This window comes from Thamnophis elegans, chromosome Z (assembly GCF_009769535.1).
Source record: "Thamnophis elegans isolate rThaEle1 chromosome Z, rThaEle1.pri, whole genome shotgun sequence".
Taxonomy (NCBI): Eukaryota; Metazoa; Chordata; class Lepidosauria; order Squamata; family Colubridae; genus Thamnophis; species Thamnophis elegans.
In genome coordinates this window covers 98,357,408-98,377,391 of record NC_045558.1, presented here as the reverse complement: position 1 = coordinate 98,377,391, position 19,984 = coordinate 98,357,408, and the positions used below count along the sequence as shown (strand labels likewise).

The window sequence follows — 19,984 nt, the reverse complement described above, 5'->3', positions numbered from 1 at the left end:
AGCTGGAAGCAGCCAACTCCACAGCCCTGGTTCACGGCACCCCAAACAAGTTCAATAATATCAAGGGCAACATACGAAATCGACTGATGAACAAAGAAGTTACTAAGCAGGTATGTTAAATAATTTGTTTTTGGTTTATTAAATACAATTATATATTGCAATTATACATTTTTGTAGTTTAAACTTTAAACTATAAATTGCGCAAAATTATGTTTGAGTATTTGAAATTTGAAAATTTATTTATAGAAATTTGAAAATCTATTTATAGTTTTTGTCGAAGTGACACACAACGCGAGTTATATTCGATTTTTTGCCGATTTTTGACACACCACGCCAAAAAGGTTGCCCATCACTGCCATAGGCACCATTCGTCCAGGTCTTCCTATCCTCTACCATCCTCTGGAGTCCATTTCAGCTCACGCCTACTGCTTCAGTGATTAGTGGATAGATAGTCCTTTCTTGATACCATTTGTTTATTGTTCGTAGTTCCTAGGACACTGAAAAAAATGACTTGTGAACATTTATGACCATTGAAGTAGCCCCATGGTCACATGATCAACATTCAGATGCTTGGCAACTGGTTCATACACTGTTGCAGTATCCTGGGATCATGTAAACATCTTTTGCAAAGTTCTGACAAGCAAAATGAAAACTTAAGCTAGGTTTACTTAAGTATGTTATTAATTTATTAACAGCAGTGATTCACTTGACTGTGGCAAGAACCAAAAATACAACTCAGTAACTATCTCCCCTCAGCAACAGAAATTTTGGGCTCAATTGTGATCGTAAGTCGAGGATTATCTTATAGAAAGAAAGTGAAGACAAATAAGAGAAGAGCAGCGTCCAAGAAGAAAAACGGATCGCCTTTCTTACGCAAGAGTAAAGCAAGCCCACGCATTTCGTAGCGTTTGTACATGCGTTCCCTATTTCAATTCTAGGGAAGAAAAACTAGGACTTTAGGAAATATCGTCCTTCACGATATTAGGAAGCGGGAGTCCTTTTCCTCATCCTTGTTTTGCTTTCCTTCGCTTCCAAATTAGTCAAGAAAACGCACCCCAGCGCTTGCTATTAAGACCGAGCCTACTCGCTCTGACACTAAAGGCTTCTTTCAATGGGATTCCTCCTCCTGCATCACGTGGATTCAGTTTCTCCCACCAATCTCCGAGCTGAATCCAGACGTGCTGCAGGAGTACTGAAGTTCGTGATCTCCATTCGCCCCCTTTAGGCGGGAAGTACAGGGGTGTCTTCCTCCTCTCTACGTTTACCCCTTTTGCCCCCGACGGTCGTGCCTGGCATGGCTGAGATTGTGGAGTTCCGCGTCCCCCAGGGGAATGGCCGGACTCTTTTAGTCTTGGGGCTGGAGCTGGAGGCGTCGGAGGCAAGTAACGAAAAAGCAAGGCTGGGTTTTCCTCCAACCATTTCCCTCCCCGTCTGTCGACATCTTTTCAAAGTTTCCGGCCACTTTTTCAATGCACTTGTGTAAGCCAGCAAAAGCTGCTGTTGCTACCTCTCCATCCGCTGCTTCTTTGTTATAATATTTTATTGGCAAGGAAGTTCTTTGAGCTTGTGGGAACCGTGTTTGAAAAACGCCTTCTTCCCGCCTTAAGCGTTGGGGCTGTTAGATCAAACCCAAGGTGGGAATCGCTGGGTTAAGCGGCATTTTGGTGCGTTGTTCCTTTGCGGGCGGCGGGGGTGAAGGCGAGTGTGTGTGTATGCGGTCGCAGTAAAACTACACAGTACGCTTTGCGCAAGCACTTCGTCCATTTTTAAGGCTTCCATTCATTGAACTTACGATACTCTTATAGCATATTTAGGTACCTAAAATTTGCCGAAGCCAGTTTTCAAATTGTGAATCGGTCGAGTAATAATTCTGGAGCTTCCATCTCTTCCTTTCTAAAAACGGTTCTATATTGGCTGGGCTGTTGGCTGACTCATATTTTATGGCTTAAGTTTCCAAATCTTATTCTATTGAAAGAAGAAAAATAAATTCATAAAGTAAAATTCAACAGAAGTTAGCTGTAGTCTAAAAACATGAATTTTTATTCTTTTGCAAGGCTTGATTTTTGTTGCCTCAGGCTAAATAACTAATTTAACCTTATTTTTAAACAAAGTTTGTAATGAAGCATGTTCTTGTTATAAAAAAAAGTAGTGAAAACTCTTGTGAAAATGTCCTTAAGGAAGTACAGGGCTTGGAAAAAATGCTCAATGTCTGATTTATGGCAGGGATTTGCACATACACGTAGTCCTCAACTTATGACCACGATTGAGCCCAATATTTCTGTTAAGTGAGACATTTGTTAAATGAGTTTTGCCCCATTTTACGACCTTTCTGCCATAGTTGTTAAGTGAGACTGCAATTGATAAATTAGTAATCGAGATGTTAAGTGAATCTGGCTTCCCCATTGCCTTTGCTTGTAAGAAGGTCGCTTACATGACCCTGGGATACATCAAAGGTCAAATATGAGCCAGTTGGCGAAACATCTGAATTTTGATCACATGATCACGGGGGATGCTGCAAAGGTCACAACTATGAAAAACGGTCATATTTTTTAGTTCTGTCATAACTTTAAATAGTCACTCAATGAACTTGTAAGTCAAGGACTACATATTTAGTACATTAAGCACCCTTAGTTCCACCTTCTTTGAGCATTTAGTGGTGCAGTATATAGCTAAGTAGGGACACTGACAGTTTTATCTGTTTTTATAAATGATATGGTTGAAAATAGCAATAGCAATTAGACTCATATACCGCTTCATAGGCTTTCTAAGCGGTTTACAGAGTCAGCATATTGCCCCCACAGTCTGGGTCCTCATTTCATCCACCTCGGAAGGATGGAAGGTTGAATCAACCTTGAACCGGTGAGATTTGAACCACTGAACTGCGGATAGCAGTCAGCTGAAGTGGCCTGCAGTACTGCACCCTAACCACTGCGCCACATTTTCCCATGGCAGCTTATACACACACATATTTTTAAAAAAAGCAAAACCCAAAACTAATTAAGGCATCCCACTAGCATAACCGAGTCATTGAAATATTAAAAAGTGGAAGGTCTTTTTTTTATTGTATAGGCACTTTGGGGGAGGAATCCCTAAGCTAGGAAATTGAGAATTCACCATTGAGAAGTTTGTCTTGAGTTCATAGATAAACAACTTCCATCCAATTTTTTTGGATTTAGGCTTATTTTTTATCAGTGCTATTGGTAGAGTCTTTATTACTTTGCTTTCCACCCAACACCCTTTCTTTTTGAAAAAGTAGATAGGTTCACAAATTAAAAACACCGAACTTTACTGACCTATAAACTTCTAAAGATACAGATAATCCTCGACTTACAATGGTTTGTTTAGTGACCATTCAAACTTACAACAACTGAAAAAGGTGACTTAGGACCGTTTTTCACTCTTATGAATGTTGCCGCAATCCCTATGGCGATGTGATCAAAATTCAGTGCTTGGCAACTGGCTTCTATTTGTGACAGTTGTGGTATCCCAAGGACCTTTTGACAAGTAAAGTAAATGGAGAAGCCAGATTCACTTAACCATGTTACTAACTTAGTAATTACAGTGAATCGCTGAACAACTGTGGTAAGAAAGGTAAAATGGGGCAAAACTCACTTAACATCTGTCTCACTTAATAACAAAAATTTTGACTTCAATTCAGTGATGGGTTCCGGGTGGTACGCTCCGGTACGGGTGCAGCTTCCAGCTGCCACCGTACTGGGAAGGTGTTTCTGTTGGGCCCACTGCCCCGCCCTCGTTTCTTACCTCTTTTTAAGCTAGTGGGTCATTTGCGCACACACGTGCAGCTTACGGCACCTGCACGACACTCCACCGAGCAGCTGGAGCATCGCAGGACAGTGGGTGCGCATGCGTGCGCAGCACATGTGCACATGGTGGATGCACAGCCCCGTCACATCATACTGGTTGCGACAGGATCCGGAACCCACCCCTGCCTCAATTGTGGTTGTAAGTTGACTCTACAATCTGTCAATGTCTTGTACTGTAAAGATTAGAGGTATGCATACTGGAAGTAATCAGCCAGCATGAAACTGAACCACTATTCAAGGTTTGCCAAACAAAGCAAGAATGAACAGTCTTCAGTTTGCCTTCCAAGCCTAATCAACTTTCAGGAAAAGTGTAATTCTTTATACTGTCTTTTCTAATAGATTCCTTTGTGTGTTTGCCTCCCCCCCCCCCCTCTCCAGCATGCTCTCCATCTTACCTTCTCTGCCTTTGGACTGCTCCATTCTGTAAGAGTCCACAGAAATGCTTCAGTAGCTGGCCCTGGCTATCATGCCTTTGTTAAGTTCTACTCTGCCCGAGATGCCAGCAAGGCACAACAGGTGTGCAACGGGAGGTCACTGTTTCAGAAAACTGCTCTGAAGGTATGTCACTGCATAATCTAAGATCATGGAGTCCGCAGCGCATACTAGACTATGATTTGCTTAACGGTGTTTCACGCAATGAAATATAACTGAACTTTACTGACCTCTGTGGTTATGTTCATACAACACTGTAAATTAAAACATAAGAAACTGCACTAGTACAATATGTGAACCAAATGCTACAGCTGAAGGTCTTTTAAAATAACGAATTACTGCCATAGGATAGCTCTCGGTGATTTGAAGCCTGATTTTATCAAGATCCTGAATAGTTTTGAGCAGATCTAGAATGTGCTGACTTTTTCCTTGGTAGGCAAGTTGCTTTACCCTGCCAAGGGATGCAGTGAACTTTCCTTGGAGTAAGTAAGTGAATGTCAAGGTCACTAAAGCATCTGTTCTTTGATCCAAAGTGCAAAAGGGTATTCCCTCTGGTATTTCATATGCAAAGCAGCCTCATTAATAGTTGTGGCTTATTTCAATATTGTTAACACTGTAGCATCTCTAGCCTTACATGGTTATCTTTGAAGACTTTGATCCTGTTGGCCCTGAAGAAATGGACAGGACCTTTGAAGCTGTAAGCATGCCACCTGTATCTTACATCCATGTTTCTCACGTTTGATTAAGGCCTCCCAAAAGATGGCATGTGACTTAAGTCCAAGCCAAGGTAAACTTTCTGCTTATACTTAAGGAGGTGGTGTCCCACTCCTTCCTCAAGAATTGACTACTGCATAATTTTCAGCCTATCTCTAACCTTCCCATTTTAGATAAAGTTGTTGAGAAGCTGTTGTGTTACAGCTCCAAAGAGCCCACATTTTAGCAAATTATCTGAATCTCTTTCAGTCAAGTTTCAGATTGAATGCCATCATGAAGCAGGCATTGGTTGCACTTCTTAATGACCTCTGGTAGCCCCAATGTGCAGGTGATATAATATATCCATGCTGATCCTCCTTGCTCTCTTGGAGGGCCAGTCTCCTCTTCCTAAAGTTTCTGAAGTATCCCAGGATGCTGAATTGTGGACTGTTGACGGTATACAAACAGTCCATTTGTAAACTCTGTGAACATGTACAACTTTGGGATTGAAATGGTGAGCTATCTTAGAATATGAAATGCTACAGAATCAAATGTGTTGGCTAAAAATTATACAGGTTGAAATTCAGCATATCTGAAGGCAACCAGTTCAAGTTAGTCATGGAATGGAGTTTCGTTTTATCAGTTCTTACATTGGTAACGAACAGTTTTCTCTCCAATTTCTACATGTTTTATTGAAAAACATTAATAAATATTTATGAAGAGCAAAAAAATTGATATAAAAATATGTCCATCTTTTTTATCTATTTGTAAAAGATAGGAAAATACGTGCATGGATTATTTATTGGTAGCATTTTTCCTGTTTGATTCTTAGCAAGGGTGAAGTTGCTTTGCTTTGATGGCTTCATTTCCTTTGGGAGAAAATGGTGTTGGTGAAGCTCTATACACCCCTCCAATGAGATATTGAATTCTTTTTCAGGTTTGCATTTGCACCAGACAGAGGGCCCTTGCAAAGCAAACATTACCTTTGAACAGTTGCAAAAGCCAAGAATTAGCCAATTACTACCTTGGTTTCAATGGTTGGTCCAGTCGCATCATCACGGTAAGAATTACTTAGATTTTAATTTTGTTTCTTGTTTTTCTGTTTTCATAAGAATGCTAAGACTAAATATATCAATAACAATGCAACTAGCTCATACGCCACTTCATGGTGTTTTACAGCACTCTCTGAGCAGTTTACAATGTCATCATATTTTCCCCAACAATCTGGCTCCTCATTTTATTGACCTCAAAAGATGGATGAGTGGACCTTGAGCCTCTTAATGTCAAACTCCTGGCAGTGGGCAGAGTCTGTCTGCAATTCTGCATTCTAATCACTGCACCACCAGGACAAGAGAAGACATTGTTTAGTAGTTGACCACATGTGATGGAAGTGACCTAAACTTTCCACTTGTTGACACACGTGTAAATTAAATTACTACAGTCTAGTGGTAATTGGATTATCAGACAATTCCCATTTTCCCTATCCATGCTGGCATAGAGAGGGAAAATACTCTACTCCAATGCATCTAGAAAACAATAGCAATAGCAATAGCAGTTAGACTTATATACCGCTTCATAGGGCTTTCAGCCCTCTCTAAGCGGTTTACAGAGTCAGCATATTGTCCCCAACAACAATCCGGGTCCTCATTTTACCCACCTCAGAAGGATGGAAGGCTGAGTCAACCCTGAGCCGGTGAGATTTGAACAGCCGAACTGCAGAACTGCAGTCAGCTGAAGTAGCCTGCAGTGCTGCATTTAACCACTGCGCCACCTCGGCTCACAGATAAGGAAAAGGTAATTAGATTATAGGTGATACTTTGCTAACATGGGGAGCTGTTTTAATTGATTGTTTTTGATACATAATATAAATGTTCATTTTCTACTTCCAGCACTGTGATGTTTTAAGAAGTGTTTGGAGAAAAATATTAATTCAGGCAAATCTATATTGGTAGTTGTACTTCTTCATCTCTGGATGTTTATTTGTCTTATTATGGTCTGTTTATTTACATATCCATTTAGTTATTTATTTATTTATTTAGATTTGTTTGCTGCCTATCTTACTACAGTAACTCTGGGCAGCTTACAATTTTAAGAAGGATAAACACGCCTCTAATATGAATAAAATACTATAAAAGTACAAATTATAAACTAACTAAGAGATGTGAAGGGAGTAAGAGGAGCAGGGAGGTTGGAGGGATTTGTCATTAAGCACCACCAGTGTGACACTCCCCTATTGAAACCCCAGGCTAACTGGCAAGAGCCAGGTTTTTGGTTCTTACAAAAGGTCAGGAGAGTGGGAGTTGAATTCACCGTCAGGGGCAAGATGTTCCAAAGGACAGGAGCAACAGCAGAGAAGGATCTTCTGGGCCCCAGCAGCCAGGCCAGTGGGGCCCCCAGCATGCCTTCTCTGCTAGCATGGGTAGGGCAGACCAATCCCATTGTGATAGACAATTCCTCAAGTAACCTGGACCTTATGCCATGAAGGACTTCAAAGGTGATCGCTGAAATCTTGAATTGCATCCAGAAACAAACTGGCAGCCAATGCAGTTCACAGAGCAATGGTGTAACAAGAGCCGAGGTGGCGCAGTGGTTAAATGCAGCACTGCAGGCTACTTCAGCTGACTGCAGTTCGGCTGTTCAAATCTCACCAGCTCAGGGTTGACTCAGCCTTCCATCCTTCCGAGGTGGGTAAAATGAGGGCCCGGATTGTTGTTGGGGGCAATATGCTGACTCTGTAAACTGCTTAGAGAGGGCTGAAAGCCCTATGAAGCGGTATAGAAGTCTAACTGCTATTGCTATTGCTATAACAAGGGCCATGGGCCCCAAAAGGTTTATCCTCCCTTTAAAGATTTGATTGAGATTGGCCCAGCCATCCATTTATTTCTTTCCACTTTGGTCATTGCTTCTATATGGTGTGACCCTTTAGTCCTTTTCTCTCCTGAGGAAAGGGATAAAATCTACTTAAAAGCTAGTCCAAGGTGGGGTTTTTTCCAAAATACCTTCAAGGCCCAACGAAAGAGATGAATGAATCCTTCCTTCCTTCCCTCCCTCCCTTGAATTCCAGAGGACAGGGGAGTATTTTTCCATTTGTTCTCACACCTTCTAGTTTGTTCTAGACTCTGTCTCTATGTGAGAGACAAGGTGCTTATTGTTTCATGAATATAGGGAGCTGCCAAGGATTCCAGCAAAACAAGAACTGCGCTCTTGGTGCAGAACACTAATCTACATAATGCAAATGTTTTGCAATAGAATTACGGGAAGGGGAGTGAAAAAGAATCCAGCGTAGGAGATGGATAAATGTATGGGCTCTTGCTTTCTATATTTTACTCGCATAATGGAACAGCTGCAGAATGTACCTGGCTTTGAAGAAGACGAGAAAGAAGGAGGAGCAACATTGCCCAGACCCCATCATTCAAAGTATCTTTGTGTGCAAGAATTAAATATCCCAAGTTACGGGATCTATACCAGAGGGATTGGTGTGGTTGAACTTCAAGTGGACCCCAGTCAAGGTAACAGGGGAATGGAGAGGGTAGGGAAGGCTAAAGTACCCAAAACGGAATTAAAGTAATACTATCACTTACAATGCAGTCAGAAACTGGGTTTTTCCTTTCTTGGATGGGGTTTTGCCCATCAAAAGAATCACTTTTGGGGATGATTCTTGATGAAGGGCTACTAAGGACTTCAATGACATTTCCATTCCAATAAAAAGCACAGCTTCCTTTGGTATATGTTAAGTTATGGTTTAGGGTTAAATGTAGATAGAGACTGTGGGTTGGAAAGATGGCTCCTAATTTTTGGAATCTGCAGCAAGTTGAAAAATGGTTAAATAGTTTGACTGGTTTAGTTTTGAAGTCTCCTTCAGCCAGGTATCCTCCAGCTATGTCCCATCTAGTTTGGGAAGTATAAGAGTTTGTAGAACATTGGAATCACGGCAGGGGTGGCATTCACTTACTTTCCCTACCAGTTCACAAATGTGTGCACATGCATGCTCTTTGCCTTCAGTGCATGTGCTTTGATTGCACATGTGGCTTGTACGCATGCGTACAGCTTGAAAATGTGCCTAAATAGAATGGCATAGAGCTGGGGCAAGTGGGCAGGCCCACCTGTGATTTCACTGTCTGTTTGGGTGAACCGATCTGAACTGGCTGAATACCTCCTCTGAATCACGGGAAGGTATGGTTAGTGCTAACCTGATTGAAGAAAGCTTGATTGTAGATAGATTGAAATGTATTTGAATATAAGATGGAAATATGCTCCATTATATTTATGCTGCATGTCCTTTGAGGAGTCCCACAATTAAAAAAACAGGCGATTGCAAGTTCTAGTCTTTTCTTTGGCATAAAAGTTGGCTCAGTGATTTTGGGCTGGTCACTTTTTCAGCTCATCTCACGTCACAGAACTGTTATAAGGAAACATTACACCACATTGATGGGGTATAATTACCTTCTTCATTATCCTTGAAAGTAGGTTAAACAGAAGTGATAACTTGAGTAAGGACTCTATTAAAGTCACAACAGTGCACTATTCAGCAAACTGATAATAAGGCTTAGTTTGATGTGCAGACTCACTGAGTTTAATAGCCAGATAGTACTCAAATTCACTATGTTCCAGGTTAAATCTACTATAATGGTAGAACTTCATTAAACCAGTGTTTGCCACATAAAAAAGATTAGTGTAAATTATATATAGATATAGATATATTTAGAGTCACAACACCTGGTAAGCCCCAATTATGGGAGGAAGCTAACTGCTTCCATCATCTGTCAATCGGCTCGTCACAAGAGTCCATCACGACAGAAACCCAATATTTTTACTGTTGCCTTTGTTATATAATATATATATAATATAACAAATAAAAAAAACATATATATATGAGGTGGCACAGTGGTTAAATGCAGCACTACAAGCTACTTCAGCTGACTGCAGTTCTGCAGTTCGGCTGTTCAAATCTCACCGACTCAGGGTTGACTCAGCCTTCCATCCTTCCAAGGTGGGTAAAATGAGGACCCAGATTGTTGTTGGGGGCAATATGGGGCTGACTCTGTAAACCGCTTAGAGAGGGTTGAAAGCCCTATGAAGCGGTATATAAGTCTAATTGCTATTGCTATATATATACATACATACATACATACATACATACATACATACGTTGTATTTGTGCTGATAAATAAATAAATGTTTAGAATGTTTATTATAATTTATAGGCCGCCCTTTTCCCTGAGGGGACTCAGGGCGGCTTACAAAACACGGGGAAGGGGGTACAAAGACCAAAAAACATAAGACAATACATAATATTAAAAATAGAGCACAACATTAATTCATCATTCGGGAGGGGACGAACTAAAATTTTTATCCCCAGGCCTGACGGGATAGCCAGATCTTAAGGGCCGTGCGGAAGGCCTCGGCGGTGGTGAGGGTGCGGATCTCCACGGGGAGATTGTTCCATAGCGTCGGAGCTGCAACTGAGAAGGCTCTCCTCCGCGTAGTCGCCAGTCGGCACTGACTGGCGGATGGAATTCGGAGGAGGCCTACCCTGTGCGATCTGATGGGACGCAGGGAGGTAATTGGCAGAAGGCGGTCTCTCAAATAGCCAGATCCACTACCATGGAGCGCTTTGTGAGTGGTAAGTAGGACCTTGAAGTGCACCCGGAGATCAACAGGTAGCCAGCGCAGCTCACGGAGGATCGGTGTTATGTGGGCGAACCGTGGTGCGCCCACGATCACTCGCGCGGCCGCATTCTGGACTAGCTGAAGTCGCCGGATGCTCTTCAAGGGCAGCCCCATGTAGAGCACGTTGCAGTATTCCAGCCTAGAGATCACAAGGGCTCGAGTGACTGTTGTGAGTGCCTCCCGGTTCAGGTAGGGCCGCAACTGGCGCATCAGGCGAACCTGGGCAAATGCCCCCCTGGTCACAGCTGACAAATGATGGTCAAAACTCAGCTGTGGGTCCAGGAGGACTCCCAAGTTGCGGACCCTGTCTGAGGGGTATAAATTTTGTCCCCCCAGCCTGATTGATGGAACATTAGCCAAATTATTGGGAGGAAAACACAACAGCCACTCGGTCTTTTCCGGGTTGAGCACCAGTTTGTTAGCTCTCATCCAGTCTTTGACAGCCTCAAGGCCCCGGTTCATCACTTCCACCGCTTCATTGAGTTGGCACGGGGCGGACAGATACAACTGTGTATCGTCCGCATACTGATGGTATTTTATCCCGTGCCTCCAAATGATCTCGCCCAGCGGTTTCATGTATATGTTAAATAGTAGGGGGGATAAGAACGAGCCCTGCGGCACCCCACAAGTAAGGGGCCTCGGGGACGATCTCTGCCCCCCCACCAACACCGACTGCGACCTATCCGAGAGGTAGGAGGAGAACCACTGCAAAACAGTGCCGCCCACCCCCACCTCCCGCAGTCGTCGCAGAAGGATACCATGGTCGATGGTATCGAAAGCCGCTGAGAGGTCGAGGAGAACCAGGATGGACGCATGGCCTCCATCTCTGGCTCTCCAGAGATCATCGGTCAATGCGACCAAAGCGGTTTCTGTGCTGTAACCGGGCCTGAAGCCAGACTGGAAGGGGTCAAGATAGTTAGCTTCCTCCAAGGTACGCTGAAGCTGGAAGGCCACCACCTTCTCAACAACCTTCCCCACAAAGGGGAGGTTGGAGACTGGACGGTAGTTGTTAAGAACTGCTGGATCCAAGGACGGTTTCTTCAGGAGGGGTCTCACCACCGCTGCCTTCAGCGCGGTGGGGAGATGCCCCTCCCGAAGAGAGGTGGTAACAACCGCCTGGATCCAGCCTCGTGTCACCTCACTGCTGTTGGCAACCAGCCAGGAGGGACACGGGTCCAGTATACAGGTGGAGGCACTCACAGCTCGCATAGCCTTGTCCACATCCCCGGAGGCAACATCCTGAAACTCAACCCAGAGATGGTCTGCCAGATCATTCCCTTGTGTCTCGGCTGGATCTGCAGGAGTGGAGTCCAGGTCCGATCGAAACCGAGCAACTTTGTCCGCCAAGAACTGTACATACTCCTCAGCCTTACCCTGTAAGGGGTTCTCCGTCTCCCTCCTGTTTAGGAGGGAGCGGGTTATCCTAAACAGGGCGGCTGGGCGGGACTCGGCGGACGCTACCAAGGAGGCAATGTGTGATCTTTTGGCTGTTCTTAGAGCCCGAATATACTCCTTGGTGCAAGATGTCAACAGTGCCCGGCTCGACTCGGACCTATCGGACCTCCACAGGTGCTCTAGGCGTCTCCTCCGGCGCTTTATCTCACGGAGCTCCTCGGTGAACCAAGGAGGCCTCCGTGGGCCGCTGACCCGGAGGGGCCGTAGTGGCGCAATCCGGTCCAGAGACTCTGATGCTGCCGAGTGCCAGGCAGCAGCAAGAGTCTCCGCCGAACTGTGGGCGAGAGCATCTGGAATAACCCCAAGCTCCGTCTGGAACCTTACTGGGTCCATAAGTTGCCTGGGGCGGAACCACCTGGTCGGTTCCTCCTCCCTACGGTGGGGGTTTGGCCTCCGGAAGTCTAGCCTCAGTAGGCAGTGGTCTGACCACGACAGGGGAATGATCTCATTTCCCCTCAGACCAAGATCATAACTCCACTGCTCCGAGAGGAATACGAGGTCGAGCGTGTGACCCGCTGAGTGGGTTGGGCCTCGAATTACCTGGGTCAAGCCCATGGCTGTCATGGAGGCCATGAACTCCTGCGCTCCATCAGAGTGTTCACCGAGCGAAGGCAAATTGAAGTCCCCCAGAACCATAAGCCTAGGGAACTCAACTGCCAGCTCGGCTACTGACTCGAGGAGCGAGGGGAGGGCTAGGGAGACCTAGATCTATTTCATAGATCCCTAGATCTAGGGAGACCTAGATCTATTTCAAGCTATTTAGCTCTCATCAGCTAGCCATACCCTTACTGGGAATCGAACCTGTGCTGTATTGCATCTTAGGCAGATGTGTTAACCACTGAGCCACAGAGCTCGACTCCTTATCAGCCAAGCCAGGATATATATATCAATTTGTATTAACTTTATTTTCTTATGTCAAATAAAGTTTTTTATTTATTGAAACTGAATTAAATTTGAACTGGCTATTGTGTCAGAACTGCCATTTTTTGCCAGGGGAGGGCTGACATTGATTCAAAAATGTTCAGCAGTGCTTGAGCTACTAAGAAAATTTGGATTTATGTCTTTCAGGGTTTCTCACAGCATCTCGCAATGCTCAGAAGTTTGCAGTGCAACAGGCACTTTCAGATGCATTTCGGAAAATACTCTTCATCATCTTAGGCAAGACCATCTACCTTCCTTATCCTTCTGTACTTCCCTCCATTTCCCATCCAAGGAAATGTTTGAATATTTTTATAATTCCAAGGATATCAAACTATTTGTTTGCTTTAAGTCACACCTTCAATTTCTTTTTTCAGAGTGGCTTCTTTCAAATCTTAATCAGATTTCCTGAATGTATACTTTGCTCTAAACCTGTAAGTGGTTTGTTTGCAACGTAACATACTACAGGAACTGAATTTGGCTTGTTCAATAAACAATGGTTATATGGATCAAAGCTTAGTTTAATTTGTAATTCTATTGTGAGTATGAAGAGCAACAAATTGCAAATAAAAATGTTAAGTGTTTTCCCATGAAGTGTTCTTGAAAGCCTAGCTGTAATAAGAAAGAGAAGCAGGAATGTGCAAAGCTAAGGTTCATTGTAATCTTATTCGTCATGCTAAATTGCAGTAAATCAATTTTTTTACTTATTCTATACACTTTCTCTAAAACTTTTTCAATTTGGCTCAAATTGTACATGTCATCAACCTCCAGACGAGTTGGATAAGAGCTTCCATTATTCCAATTAGCTATTGGCGAGTTAGAGAGTACAAGTTGAATGGCCTCTTAACATATTCTTCACATTGTTGCGAATACATTTATCTGCTCTGTACTTTGACTTTTTCTTCCCAATGCATTCAGCTTCATGCTTCCCTATATCCCTTCTCTGTGCCTTGTTTCTATTTGCCTTCAAAGAAACTTTGTTTTTAGTCATGTCAATAATCATGAAATAACTTCATCCCCTGACTCTTCATTTCTCTCATGTTATTTGCATCATGGGAACTCCTGATTCATTTTATTGGTATATTTACATTGTTGATATTTATGCTCACACCAATATTTTCCAGTTGATCTTTCCTTTCACCGATTGTCATATTTCAGGGGCACATTACTGATGATTGTTATTGAGAAACAACTTTAGCCATTGCTCAGGAGATTCTGCCTATGAATATCTCTTATCGCATCTAAATTAATCTTAAATCTTACTTTCAAGCAGATAAACCACTTATAGTCATTGATTATAAACAAATAATAATAAGGAAGTATTAATAATTTTAGTTCAAAAATCCTAAATTGAGAATCTATAAAATCCTAAATTTCAGAAATGTTTCAAACTCTGTGTTTGATTTGTTCAAGTTGGCCTTATTTTTTATTGGTTTTTTTTTTTCTTCAGAAAATGGGAAGTTGGCAGTGGAATACAGCTGTCCTGAGAATGACCTCATTGACTGTTTATCAGAAGAGGAACTCAGGGGTCAGATTCAGGTAAACAGAAGTCCCTTTTTTAATACATTTGCATACTCTCACGTTTATTTCTTTTTTATTTATTTATTTTATCAATAAAAATAAAATACAAAGCAGAAAAATGAGCATCCAGGACTAATGAGGGAAAAAAATGTTGTGTACAACTACCACTAACCAAATGGTAAATAGATGTAACCTTGAACAAATCCACCTGAAAAGTAATTTTTTTTAAAAAAAATACCTGTTAAGTTCTCTCCTTATATAACGGGATTACAAATATTTAGTATAAACTTTCTCATCCTTATTTAATAAAACCACTATATTAAAATAAACAAATATTCCAGGTGAGTTAGTCTCTGTCTAATAATCATTGACCCAACATCTAACCATAATACATATGTAAAACAAAGGAGAAAAGGTCAAGAGGTTAGTTCAAACATCTTCAAATCCTTCAGTTAATTTTCTGTTATTGCATTAACATGTAAAAAGTCCGCTAATGGCTTCCAATCCCTCATAAAATTGTCTAGTTCCTTTCCTCTAATCAAGGCAGTTAATGCCATCTCTGTTAGTTTTAATTTTAATTCAGTCACTTTTAAAATCCATTTTTCAACAATTGGCATCTCTCTTCCTTTCTAATGCTTAGCAAGTCCACTGTTTTTTAATTGATTTATGAATAATAATTACAACAAAAGCTTCAGGTTTCATTAGTATTTGTATCTTAAATATTTTCTGTATTATCGTAATTATGTTTATCCAGTATGGTTCAACATGTTTACAAGACCACCACATATGATAAAATGTACTTGGATTTTGTTTACATTTCTAACATTTGTTAGAGATTCCTCTATACATTTTCGCTAATCTGTCTGGGGTTAAAATCCAACGAATACATATATCATTTTATAACAATTTCCTTTCAAACTAAGTCAAAGTAAATTTTAAACCATTGGTCCATAAATGGACCTCATTTATCCAGCGCTATGTTATACCTTAATTTTTTTCATCCACTTTACCATACAATCTTTAACATACTCATCTTCCAGATTCATCTTTTTAAGTAATCATTGTACATACTTTTATTAATCATGTGGTCATCACTTGAACATAAGTTGATCTCCAGTTCAACAAAACAAAATTCAAAACTAGTTTTATCAAGTTTAAATCTTTTCAAAAATTCTATAATAATTAAACCAATCACAACAAATCCTTCACTTACTAATTGTTCTCTTATTTTTATCTTAAGTTCCTCTTCTTTAAATGTCAATAAATCCAAATATGTCATCCATTTGCATTCCAATAACATCTCTTTTCTATGTAATACTCCATGGGGCGATAGCCAAAGTACTTTGTTAGCCAATCTTTCTACCATACACATCCAATTGATTGCCTAATGATACGATTCTTAAAACCAGAGTTATCTTTCATTTTGTCATACCACAAATAAGCATGCCACCCAAATCTCAAATCACCTTCAAGGTCTAACAACCTCAGATTTTTCAAAGTTATCCAATCTTTTAATCATTCCAAACAACAAGCATCATAATCTGTTAACTTGTTTTCAATTAGCAACCTCATCTCTTGGTATCATAAGTGTTTGGAAGCTGAAAGGAACGACTAGAAGCAATTATATCTCACAAGCATTTTAGAATGCAATTATTGCTGGAGCATTTATCAGTTTATCAGTCTTGGACCAAATAGGTACTAATGAGAGACAAGTGGGCTGGAAACTAGAGATGCTACAGGTTGGCACTCCCAACACTGCTGACTTCCCAGGCTTGAAGGATTGTGAGTGGTGAATTCTTGAGAAGGATTGTTTCCAGTTTAATTAGCATCCCTAGAAACACAGGGTGCAAGTGTCTCATGTATCGGCTTCCCTCTACAACTTCTATTACATTGTATTGGACATAATAGAAATAAGTGTTTCTTGGTGAAATGACTAAAGTTTTGCAATTCATTTTCCAAGAAAGCCAATAAATGTATCAACCTGTGCAGTCTTTCAAATACTGTCTACCTCTCTTGCCCACAGGCTGTATATTCAATACAAATTGTGAAGGTATGGGAAAGATCTAGAATTTATGTTTTTTTGACAAGCTCTAAAATGATGTTGAGAGTCCTCTTATAAAAAACACAGAGCTAAAGATTGGAAATTGTGGAAACTGCAACCCAACTTTGCTGAAAGCTGTCTAGTCAGCAAAAGCCACTTTAAGTAAAATCATAGAGCCATAGTATCAAAATATGGACCGTGTATATTTAGAAGAAGAAAAAAATCACTAAGCAACATATGCTGGAGACCAGTGGATAAATGGGAACAACTGTCACCATTAACACTCCTCAACCTGAAATCCTCCAGATACAATTCTAATAATCCTGGTAAAATAAGAATTGAAGCTCAACAAAAGCATAGATGATTATCAAATCTTCTGAGTTTCTTAGAAGCATCTGTCCAGCCTCTCATGAAACTGTCTATAATTAGCTGCATCTTATCTGACATATAAGGCTAGTCTTCCTTTTCAAAGATAGAACTGCCCTCTTAATATGATCTAGCATTTTTTTTTCAATTGACTGTGGAATAGGCCAGGGCTGCAGCCTAATAGCAGGCCATGAACTGTTTGTAACCAGAACAAAGAAGTGGCAGGCACGTGCGCACGCACAACCCCATTTGCATGAGCAGCAGGCAAACATGTGTCAACATGCGTGCCGCCACTCATACAAATGGAGCTGCACACGTGTGCTTGCCCACCTCTTGCACGGAACCATACCCTTCTCCCCCTCCCCCCTTCAGCAACAAAACCAGAAAGGTTGGGGAATTCTGAAATAGGCCATAGGAAGAAAGACAGCAAAAGAAATAGTGAATGCATACATGCACATACAAAAATATATCAAGTGTCCTAGTTGCTATGCCAGCATGTAAGCATGACTAAAAATGACCAATATAGAACAGGACAAAGTATATCAAAACTGTACCCCAAAATGGATCAGCTTAGGCTGTGCTCCTACTTCCCAAAGAGAGAAATATAAGAGAGTTTCATCATGTACTTATTGTCCAAATACTGTGTGACTTTTTGGAGATAAATCTGCAAAGCTAAAGTAGAACATTAAAACAAGCAGTTGGTCTTTTAGAATGTGTTTGCATAGTTAAGCCCTGTTTTTTTAAATAGTATTTGCAGAGTGCAATAAGTCGTAGTTTGTTTAGTTGTAGTTATTGACTTAGCTAGAGTTGGTTGGGTTCAGTAATCACATCTGCTATAGTTTTTAAACTAAGGTGGCTTGATTCATGTACTAAAACAACTATAGAAAGCTTTGTATGATATCTTAACAAGACTTTATCTGAAAGATGGAGAACTTGGATTGACATAAGTAGCATCTTATGTCAATCCAAGGGTTCCTTATGAAAATTTAAAGGGAAAGACAGAAAAAGAATGAAATTGTATGTACCCTGTTTCCCTGAAAATAAGACCTCCCTGGATAATAAGCCCACTCTGGCTTTTGAGCACATGTGCTAAAATAAGCCCTCCCTGAAAATATTGCAACACAGGAGCAGCCGTGAGGTGACCGCCTCCTGCACCTCAAAAATAATAAGACCTCCCCAGAAAAAAAAAGTTGGGTCAAAAGAAAATAAGACCCTGTTTTATTTTCGGGGAAACATGGTAGAAGGAGCCAATTCTTGCTGTTTGGGGCTTCTGTTAAACTATGTAGAAAGCATCCAAGAAATTGGAATTTTTCAAAATGTAATGTATTAAAAAATCGGTGACAATTGAAGAATTCAGCCTTTGCAAATTATCCTGTAAATTATCAAATGTTTCTTCCCTCTCTTCCCAGGTTACTGAATTGTCATTTTCACAGCTAGACCCTCTAGGAGAAGAGGAGGTCTTTTAACATGGATGGAGAATTGCTGATAATTGACACAGATTCTGTTTTCTTCTTGCTGATCTGGAAGGGTATCCTGTTCTCTCCTAAGCTCATTTCCTATCATCCTGGAAATGGGTTCTCTTTGTTTTTGGAGTTTTCGGTGATGAAGCTACCAATCAGAAGACAGTGCTCTTCCAAGGAAAGACTAATTGCCTATTTATAATTAGTGATGATTGGAGATACAGTAATACTTTTATGGTTTTTATATTTTTCTGATCAATGGTTTACTGATAGAAAAGACAATTTGACTCTATATCTTTTTTAATAGGCAGCAAATGTATCCACTAAAATGGATCACAATAGGATGATTATTCTCACCCCACCCACAAATCATTGCTAACTGAGGGAGTGGGCCAATAAAAATAGAACAAACTATTGAAAAGAAAGGAAAAACAAGAGGCATTATTTTCTACCCTTACAGTTACTTTTTACTTTCCTCCAGATTTTATTCAACTTTCTCACTAGTATAGTTCCTACTTATCCTCATGCCATCCCAAAAATAGAATGTCTGGGGATGCTATAGTCACTATGTTTGTGTTTGTGTGTGAGAGACAGGTTTCTGTATATAAAAATAGTCAATGGATATAGAGCGAGACCACACAATATTATCAATGGGAATATACTATTTTACAGGAAAGTAATTTAAATTGATTATTAAATAATTATTTTTGTGCTGCCTTGTCCATTTCTTCGAAAGTAGATTTTGGGAGGGGTGTCTGTAACAACAATAGCCATAGCAAATCACTGTTGCAAGATGATGTGATAATTTAATCACCCCAAATCTCTAGCAACCATTTATCAATTTTCACTTTAATGTTCTTTGGAAAAGTCTTCCTATGGAAATTAAGCTGATGTCCCTGATTAAGATCAAGTTGTTCTGGAAAGCATTTTAATTTATTTGGAATGTTTTTTGTTGTTACTGCTATTTTTTCCATAGTTGTCATTTTTAATATTCTCAAAGTTGATTTTATGTTTTTATATTTACCATAGGTATTGTAAATTGTCCCACTTATAGCACTCATGTAAGCCTCCAGGAATTGGGCTGCTTGAAATGTGATACAAATGCAATAAACAAATTAGGTCCAAAGGAAGAAAGTTGGATGTTTTACGTGAAGTTTCTGTCTCTAATTTATCTGCTGTTTCTTCTAAGGATGATTCGTAGTATTGCAGGCTAACTCTGCCCATAGTTCAGTCCTGATGGGCTCAAGGTTGACTCAGCCTTCCATACTTTCGAGGTCGGTAAAATGATGTCCCAGATTGTTGGGGACAATATGCTGACATTATAAAATCAGAGAATGGTATATAGCACTATGGGATGGTATATAAGTCTTAAGTGCTATTGCCCTTCCTCCTCCACTGTTTATCCCTCCTTTTTCGAACCTTGTGTAATTTACACTGATGCCTTTTAGTAGCTGGAGAATGATAGCCAGTCCTTACAATCTGATTTTCCAATTGAAATATGCATTATGGCTCTGACCCCCCCCCCAAAAAAAAATAATCACAAATATCTGTGTGATCTCATGAAATCAGTTCATTAGCTATAAAAGAGACCACAACCTATATTG

General features: G+C 40.8%; 1 protein-coding gene across 1 annotated transcript; it reads left to right on the top strand.

Moving 5' to 3' along the window:
- The first annotated feature begins 1,212 nt into the window (after window positions 1-1,212).
- RDM1 (RAD52 motif containing 1) lies at window positions 1,213-19,510 on the top strand. The gene is made up of 7 exons (XM_032234610.1): window positions 1,213-1,378; window positions 4,203-4,382; window positions 5,887-6,009; window positions 8,293-8,458; window positions 13,143-13,232; window positions 14,443-14,531; window positions 18,330-19,510. Exons 1-7 carry the CDS (start codon window positions 1,295-1,297, stop codon window positions 18,384-18,386), a joined length of 789 nt encoding a protein of 262 aa, XP_032090501.1. The 5' UTR covers window positions 1,213-1,294; the 3' UTR covers window positions 18,387-19,510.
- The last annotated feature ends 474 nt before the right edge of the window (window positions 19,511-19,984 follow it).